This window comes from Vombatus ursinus, unplaced genomic scaffold (genome assembly GCF_900497805.2).
Source record: "Vombatus ursinus unplaced genomic scaffold, bare-nosed wombat genome assembly UNPS02014167.1, whole genome shotgun sequence".
Classification (NCBI taxonomy): Eukaryota; Metazoa; Chordata; class Mammalia; order Diprotodontia; family Vombatidae; genus Vombatus; species Vombatus ursinus.
In genome coordinates this window covers 924,266-933,413 of record NW_020953945.1, presented here as the reverse complement: position 1 = coordinate 933,413, position 9,148 = coordinate 924,266, and the positions used below count along the sequence as shown (strand labels likewise).

Here is a 9,148-nt window from a genome sequence, read left to right as displayed (position 1 = left end):
GCTCCACAGTGCCCCCCCCAGGTCCCAAGTTCCACAGCCTCCCCATCCCCTGGGGTCTGAGCTCTGCAGCTGTGCCCCCCACCCTGGTCCCAGAGTTGTGAGCTCTGCAGTCATGGCCCCTCTATCCCCCCACCCCAAGCTCTGCAGCAGCCCCGGCCCCGGCCCCGGCCCTAGCCTTAGCCCACTCTTGGCCCAGCGAGCAGCTCACTTAGCAGGCTCTCAGCATCTTCATCTGGTTGAGCTCCTCCTGTCTCTTCATTCTGATTCCTCCCATAACCCTGTCTCCTACACACAGGCAGGGGCCACTTTGGGGGCTGTTGTCAGGCTTATTCTCATGGAGGGCCCTCTGGGAGGGGCGGGGGTGCAGAAACCTTGGCAATGCAGGGTGTCTAAAAAAGCCAGCACTGAGCAGATCTAAACCCACCCCTCCCCAAAAGAACTGAAGAAAAGCAGAGAGGCCCTAAGCCTGGCTTTGCAGGAAACAAATGACCCCCAGTTTTTGGGCCCAAATATTTGCGGCTTCTCTGGCATCTGTACAAGCTTGGCAAAGATGCCGAGTGGCAGGCGTGCCAGGTCGAGGCAGTCAGGAAGCCTGGCACTAATGATCTGCATGGTGGCACAGGCCTCTCCAGCCTTTAGCTTCTTCTTCTCTGAAAGGAGGGAGGGGATTCCAGCACTGAGACCCTCCAAGCCACCCTGGGACCCTCACGGCCCAGGGCCATTGAAACACTTACTGACTTAGTTTTTAAATTTCAGCTTTTTTGTTTTTAATTTTCCAGTCTACGCTCTCTCTCTCTCTCTCCAGCCTCCACCCAATGAGAAGGACAAACCCCATTTCAGATACACGTAGTCAAGCAAACAAACTCCCTCACTGGCCGTGCCCCAAACCAAACCAAAGCCTCATTCTGAGCCTCAAGTCCATCGGCCTCCTGTGGAGGCTAGGGGTGGTGAAACATGTTTCACCACAAGTCCCCAGGGCCTGTGGTTGGGTCCATGGTGGACCAAAGTCCTTGGTCTTTCTTTTTTCTTTTTTCTTGTTTTAAAATTTTTTTGTTACATTTTACATTCTGAGTTATCTCCCTCCCTGCCTCCCTCCCTCCCCACCCCACATGGAGAAGGTCGACATTTGACCTCAATATGCATGTGGGCCCATGTCATGCGTACTTCCATACACCAGTTCTTTCTCTGGAGGTGGAGAGTGTCTTCATAATTCCTCAGAGTTGATTTGAGTGATGATTCATCTCTCTGAGTAATCATATTCCATATTCCATTTCACGACTTCTCTTCAAACAATATCGCTGTTACATATGCAATGTTCTCTTGACTCTGCATCAGTTTATTGAAGTCTTCCCAGGCTTCTCTGAAACCATCCCTTTCAGCATTTCTGACACTACAATAATATTCTGTCACCTTTGTAGACCCTGAGGTAGTCAACCATTGTACTCATTCACTTATTCATCCATCCATCCATCCATTCCTTCAGGCCTTGGGCATTCATTCATCCATCCATCTATCCATCCATTCCTTCTGACCTTGGGCATCCATCCACCCATTCATTCCTTCAGGTCTTGGGCATTCATTCATCTATCCATCCATTCATTCCTTCAGGCCTTGTGCATTCATTCATCCATTCATCCATCCATCCATCCTTGAATCCGTTCCTTCAGGCCTTGTGCATTCATTCATTCATCCATCCATCCATCCATCCATCCATCCATCCATCCATTCCTTCAGGCCTTGGGCATTCATCCATTCATCCATCCATCCATCCATCCTTGAATCCGTTCCTTCAGGCCTTGGGCATTCATCCATTCATCCATCCATCCATCCTTGAATCCGTTCCTTCAAGCCTTGGTTATTCATTCATTCATCCATCCATCCATCCATTCATCCATTCCTTCAGGCCTTGTACATTCATTCATCCATTCATCCATCCATCCATCCATTCATCCATTCCTTCAGGCCTTGGCCATACCCCAGGTAGCCTCATTCAGCTGAGCCTTCTCATGCCAGTCCCTTGGGGGTGGGGCAGCTAGGCTAGTTTCTGCCTCAGTTTGGACTAGCTGCCCCCAGGGCCCTCTCAGAATGGGATCTCAGGTTTCTCTTAAGTCTTGTTTCACAAGGGGCTTTCCTTACCACCAGCCAGTGAGGTGGGCAGTGCCAGTATTTTCCAATCAATTTTCCAGTCAATCAGCAAGTTTTATGAAGCACTTACAATGTGCCGGGCACTGTGCTAAGCGCTGGGGTTACCAAGAGACAAAAGCAGGGCCCTTGCCCTCCAGAGCTGCCAGTCAGGTGGGAAGACACCATGGAGACAGCTGCGTACATATAAGAGATCCACGGTGTAAATGGAGCAGGTGATGCACGGGAGGGAAAGCCCCAGGAGGAGGGGACACTGGGAAAAGCTTCATGCCTGGAGGTGGGATTGGGACAGAGTCTTGAAAGAAGCCAGGAAAGGCAGAGGTGAGGAGGGACGGCACTCTAGGCGTGGGGCACAGCCAGTGCAAAGGCATCATGGGGCGGGTTAGCGAGGGCACCAGTGTGACCGGGCTGTGGAGTGGGTGGAGGACAGTGATGGTAATGAGACTGGGAAGGCTAAAAAGGGGCCAGGCTTGGGGAGCTTGAAAGAGCTGCCATGTGGATGCTGGGGGTAATCAGGAGCCCCAGAGTGTGGCGTGCTGAGATCTAAGCAAAGGACAGGTTGGAGTGGGGAGAGACACGTGGGCAGTTCCCAGCGTGGAAATGCCCTCCCCCAGCACAACAGACATTGGGAGTGGTGGGTCTTGAATTCAAGTCTTCAAGACTCCATCATCTAAGCCAGAGGGAGGCCTGAACCAGATTAAGATGTATTGAGGAATATTTAACAAAATAAATAAAAATACCATAAAACAGGTGATGTTGCACTTTAAAACAAAGACAGCCTGCCGCCCACGGACCTTTTTGCTTGGTTTAATGGCCCCATTTCTCTTTGAGTTTGACACCACTGACCTAAACCATGGTGCCTGTCGATCCCCATTTTGCAGAAGAAAAAACTGAGGCCCAGAAATGACTTGCCCAAGGTCACACAGCTGGAGAATGTTGGAAGTGGGACTCCCGCCTAGCTCAGCTCTGGGGAAGCAGTATGGGGCACAGAGAGACTTTGGAATCAGAGGAGCTGGGTTCACGTTCTGGCCACAACCGCGTGCTCTCCATGGGGCCTTGGAGGCACCTTCCGGCTCCTGTCACCCCCTCCGTCTGTGACTCCAAAGCTGCTGCGCTGTCCCCTACTCCAGCTCTGAGGCAGTCGCACAGCTCATGTCTGAAGCCAGATTTGAACTCGCTCCCCTGGGCCACAGAGCTGCCCCCATGAGGAGGGAGGGGAAGGAGGCTCAGACCGAGCTGGAAGGGGCCTCAGAGGCACCCCATCCCAGATACCAGGACCCCCCACATTGGAACTTCCCTCACAGCTGGGCACTGTCTTTCTGGGGCCTCTGTGGGGGTGCCAGCCCTTCAGCTCCCCCTCTCCCTGCTCTTATCTGCTGCTTGCAGGTGACCCCCGGGGCAAGGGAGAGACTGGCAGACAGTCCAGCCCTGGTCCCTGGCATTTTAGGTGGCTTCTGAGCCTATGTGCCAGGCACCTCCTAGGGAGGGGGACAGAAGAGAAAGAAGAGTGAGGCTCAGGATTCCTTCCCAGACCCTGGACCCCCGTGACTGGCTTGGGGGGACCACCTTCCTGGCGCTGCCTCCTTAATTGGTGCAGTCACAGAGGAGGGGTCTCCTCTGGCCTGCTGGGTGACATTCCCTAGAATCCCCCTCCCCCAGGGTCCTCCGAGGGCAGCTGGCTCCTCCTGCCCTCCCAGTTCTACGGGGAACTCTGAGGGTGGGGGGAGGGGGGCGGGGGCAGGGGGAGGTTTTAATACTGCTGCTGCCCATGAGCTCACACAGCTGTGCCCCCCACTCCATAGACAGTCCATTCACCAGCCTGAGTCAGTTAGCTTTTAGAAATGGGTATTTCCTGAGGTAGCTGGAAGAACAGGTGGTAAAGAGCCATCCCTCCCAAAGTCTGGGAGCACAGCCTGTCCCGCTGAGTCCAGGGGAAACTGGCTCAGTCCTAGCGAGCACATGCCTCTGAGGGGTCCCTCTGAGCCCCCAGCTGGATGGATCCTCCCGAGAGTCTGGAGGTGTGTGTGGCCCCTGACGGGCCCTAAGGGTCCATGCCCCTGCACGGTGCTCAAGCTGGGCCACCGCCCACTTGCTCAGTCTGTTCTCTTGACTCCTGGTGGGACGCCTTGCTCTTTCCTGGTGCGGGCACCGTGCGTGGCTCAGTGGGAGCAGTGTGGGTCATTCCCTCTGGATTCTCCTCCTGCTGCCCTTTGGTACGGGACCCTTTCTGGACTCTCAGCTGGCTGTCAATAAAGTCATCAACTCATAATTAAGATGTCAGCTACTGCCTAGACTGAAAAGGCTTCAGGGACAAAATTAATGAAGCCGTAATGGCGGAATGCTAGGCAGGCATATTTATTCTGGGTTCGGGGATACTACCATTTGGCCCCTAAAGTCACATTTATGTAGGTGGATATGGGCCAGGCCTTCTGAACCCACTAAAAAGGGTGACCCCAAAGAGATCAGTCAGGGTACTGACTTTGTATGAGAGACAAGCCTCTTCCCCCCAGCCTCCATTTCCTCATCTGTGGAATGGGGATAACAGTCTCTGTACTATTTAGTTCATAGGGTCATTGGGAGGAAAGCCCTCTGTAAATCTTGACGCCCAATAGAGATGTGGTGTAATGAGAACTGGAGTCAGAAGACCTGGGTTCAAATTCTGCCTGCCCCTCACTGCCCGCGTGACTTTGGGCGAGTCATTTACCTCTGTGGGCCTCGGGTATCCCTCCGTCCCAGTTCGCCAGCTCTGACAGCCTCGCCTCTTCTGCCTCTGCAGGAGAGCGGCGTCCTTCGGAAGGGGTCGGTGCTCCTGGCCGACAATGTCATCTGCCCCGGGGCTCCAGACTTTCTGGAGTACGTTCGGAACAGCCAACGCTACGAATGCACCAACTACCCTGCCACTGTGGAGTACATGCACATGAACGACGCTCTGGAGAAGGCCGTGTTCTTGGGCTGAAGGCGGTGCTTGGGCAGGGGAGGGGGAGGAGCTACAAGGTGGGGAGCCACGGAGAAGGGGGGGAGCCTGGGCCAGGGCCCCCGGGGCCTCACCAGCCTTTTCTACTTTCTTCAAGTAAAAAATCCATACTCCACACCCTTTGGAATGCTGTTGTAATTGTGTTTCCTGGAGTTTCTGAGGTCTGTCCAGCCCAGGCCATCCCTGGACCTGGCTCCTTCGTGTGAGCCTGCTGGGCCCTTGGCGCTAGGCAGGAAACCGGGGCTCAGACCGAGGAGGCAGAGCGGGCCGAGGGCACATTGGCCACCGAGGTCCTGCCTTCCCAGCAGGCACTTGGCTCCATCCCCTGACATCTCTGCCCCGGAGGATGAGACATCATGCATCCATCCATCCCAACTGGGCCAGGCTTGGACCTTCAGCCCAAGCTGCCTGCCCCATAGGGCACCCAAGGCTCCTCTCCGGCAGCTCGACCTTCTAGGCTCGGCGGGAGCCCGGGCATTTTTCCTAAGTACTTTCTGCAGTTCACCCAGCACCCACCAGGGGGCAGTAGGTGCCTTGGGCTCCTTCATGGCGACCAGGCTCCAAGCAGGGCCCTTAGGGTCCTAAAGGGAGAGCTGGGAGGGGCCTGCCGCCTCTGGCCATCAGGCCAACCCCCTCCTATTGGGGAAACTGAGGCCCATTGTGGTCAAGTGACTGGCCAAAGGTCACGCGGTTTAAGACAGTGAGGGTCTGAATTCTGTTCTTGGGGCTTCAATTCAAGCACGTTCTGCTTATCTCTTATCAAAGTAACCTGGAATGCCCTTGGCTTTTTTTTTTTTTTTAAACAAGGAATGTAAGACGCACATATGATACAGAGCAAGCCTCTACTTTGGTTTTTCATTCTGCTAGTGGCCCTTTCCAGATCCATCCTCCCTGGAGGCCTCCATGGCCCTGCCCAGACTGGTCCTTCCTAGAGGCCTCCTTGGCCCTTTCCAGATCCATCTTCCCTAGAGGCCTCCATGGCCCTGCCCAGACTGGTCCTTCCTAGAGGCCTCCATGGCCCTGCCCAGGTCCATCCTCCCTGGAGGCCTCCATGGCCCTGCCCAGGCTGGTCCTCCCTGGAGGAGGACTCAGGGGCTAGTCTTCCCAGCAGGCCTCTGCTGCCCTGAGCTGCCAGCTCTGGGATGTCCCACTGAAGCCTGGGCTGAGGTCACTCCATTCCCAACAGGCGGGGGCTCCCTCTCAGCTCCTCATTCCTTCTCTCTGCCTGTCCACATAAGGAAGCAGAGGAGAAGGCCTGTGAAGACCAGTCCAGCCTCCTTCCTCTTAGGGAAGAGTCACACTACCCGCCCCCGCACCCCCCTCTCCCCCGCCAACGCTTCTGAACTCTAGCTCGGTTTCAGCCACGGCCCCCCAGTGGGACATCCCTCATAGACATGAGCGCGTTTTGCCAGCCACGTGTCTCCCTCCCTGAGCAGCTGTGGCTGCAGCACCTGGAGAGTCTGGGCAAGCGTCCGGGGGAACGTGGAGGCAGAGAAGGAGAGTGAGGAAAAGCCAGAGGACCCTGTTCCTCTCCTTCCTACACTCTAGCTCCGGTTGGCTGAGGTCCTGGGGGTCGAGGGTGGAAATCGTGCCTTGTTAGCCCAGCCCGTCCCTCCTGCGTCCTTCCATCCATCCTCCCCGTGCCTTTGGACCAACACGGCTCCTGGGAAGCAGCGGGGGAGGGAAGAAGGAAAGAGGAGCGGGAGAGGTGTGCCCCCCCCCATCCCCAGCCACGTTGGCAACGCCCCCTTCCTTTGGTCCAGCCTTTGCTCCCGTCTGCAGTGGGTTGGGGAGGGGGGCTGGAGGACAGCTTGTATCCCTGCATCTCTGAATGCATTTCCCACCACCCAACGAGGCCTTCCAGCTCTCAGAAGCAGCACCGCTGTGGTCGTTAGGGGTAATGTGTGGCTAGCTCTCTTAGCACTTAGACTTCAGGTACCCTGAGTCACCTGGGCTCCTCTGGACCAGCCTGGGAGCCTCCCCCAGGGCAGAATCCTGTTTCTGTGGGAAAACGGGTCCAAAAAGGAATGTTCAAACACTGCTCAGTTCATAAAATTATAGCCCCTTGGAAGGCCCCCGACAGGTTATCTAGTCGAACACCCTCGTTTTACAGCTGAGGAAACTGAGGGCACACAAATTTCCCAAGGTCACCTTGCTTGTGAGTGGCCGAGGCAGGACTTGACCCCAGAGCCCCTGCCTCCTTCTCCAGCTCTCTGTACGTTATCCCGAGCTGCCCTCCCAAGCTGGGCAGCCTTAGCCTCCCTCAGCCTGAGCTTGGTACCAGCTTCAGGCTTATGAACCACTTGGGATCCGACCTCTCCCGTAGGTTTTCCAAACGGCTTGTATTTCTCACTTAAAACACAGGGTTTTTTTGTTTTTAAACAAAATTTAAACAAAAGTTTTAAACAAAGATCCTTCCATTCCCCCCCCCCCCCGAAGAGTTTCTGTTCCAAGTGACAGAGACGGGAGAGAGAAAGAGAAAAGGGGAGAGATACAGAGAGACAGAGACGGAGCCTAGGAGAGTCCGGCCAAGTGGCCCACCTTGGGATGGAATCAGTGACACATTGCTGTCTGAGCTTCCCCCTTTCAGTCATAGATAATGCGCCCGAGAAGCTGGGGGCCGGTCCACGGCAGTCCTTCCCTCTGCCACAAATACTTTGGACCTAAGACATGGCCCGCTGGGCTTGTTGGTTTCCCTAAAAGAGTTCCTGGGGTAAGCTGCCCTTCACAGAGGGGTTCCATTCTGCACACAGGCTAAGACTTCAGGGAAACTTGTCCTGACTTGTAGCCCTCTGGCCCAGGAGAACACAGCTTTGAGAGCCGTGGTGCGAGGCCCTCCGTGAGCACAGCGTCCTTGGGCCATGGGCTTCAGCCTGTGGAGCAGCGGGGGTTGGGACGCCTTCCATCCAGAGAGGAAATATTCCCCAGCAGTGAGCAGGCCTGTTGGTTCCTTGAGGAAGGTGGGAAACGACCTGGCTGGGAGATGTGTGGACCAATCCCCTGGGGCCTAGGAGCTGGAGTGTTCTCCATCTGGATGTTCTGCAGCTGGGCAAAGAGCCACGTCTAGCTTGGGCTGTGTTCTACAGCTAGTGGAGGACTACTCTGGCTGGCCCCTCTCCTGTTCAGAATGGTTCTAGGTGCCACATTTTAAGAGACACTGGCAGGTTTGGGAGTGTCCTGGTCGGGGAGGGACCTCCACGGTGGCCAAAGAAGTCCTGAGCATAATTAGCTCGGAGCAGAGAAAAGGCCTGGAGTGGGGAGGGCTGCTGCCTTCACACACCCAAACATGAGTGCACAGAAGAGAAATTAAATGGACCTGCTTGGTCCTGGGGGCCACACCAGGTGCAGCGGAGTTTTAGGGTGGTGGGTCTCTGACCTGTGGAAGGAAGAATTTCCTGACCATAAGAGCCATCCGTCAGTGGAGTGAGCCCTTGGAGCTGCTCAGGCGGAAGGTGGAGGAACATGCTTTGGGGGTGATGGCAGAGGGAATAACTGCAAAGTCAGAGCCTGGACTAGGTGGTTTCTAAGGTCACTGAAACACAGAGTGTCAGAGCTGGAAGGGACTCAGGCTCCATCTCAACCAAGCCGTAGCTCACCAAGGATGCCGACCACCGCAATAATAACCTTAGCGGATGTTACGGGGCTCCTACAAGGGGCCAGGCACTGTACACAGTGCTTTACAAATACGATCTCATCTGGTCCTCACAATAACCCTGACAGGTGGGTGCTCTTATAAGCCCGTTTTACAGATGAGGAATGAGGCAGCCAGACAGGAAGTGACTTGCCCAGGGTCACATGGCTAGTAAGTGAGGAGAATTTGAACTCAGGTCTTCCTGACTCCAGGCCCAGTGCTCTGTCCACTTAGCTCCATTTTAGTGGCCTCAGTGTGCCACTGCAACATCTCCAACAAATGATCTCTCCACATCATCGCCCTCATCATCATCGTCATCATCATCACCATCATCATTACCATCATCACCACCTCCATCATCACCATCATCATCATCACCATCACCACCATCACCATCATCA

The 9,148-nt window shown here is 55.1% G+C and overlaps 1 protein-coding gene across 1 annotated transcript in view; it reads left to right on the top strand.

The window, feature by feature from the left end:
* COMT (catechol-O-methyltransferase) overlaps nt 1-5,233 on the top strand; it is a 59,423-nt gene extending 54,190 nt beyond the window's left edge. Inside the window, exon 5 of the mRNA XM_027859409.1 lies at nt 4,919-5,233. Coding sequence (XP_027715210.1) covers nt 4,919-5,098 — 180 coding nt within the window. The 3' untranslated portion in view covers nt 5,099-5,233. The remainder of the gene's footprint in view (nt 1-4,918) is intronic.
* Nucleotides 5,234-9,148: the final 3,915 nt, after the last annotated feature.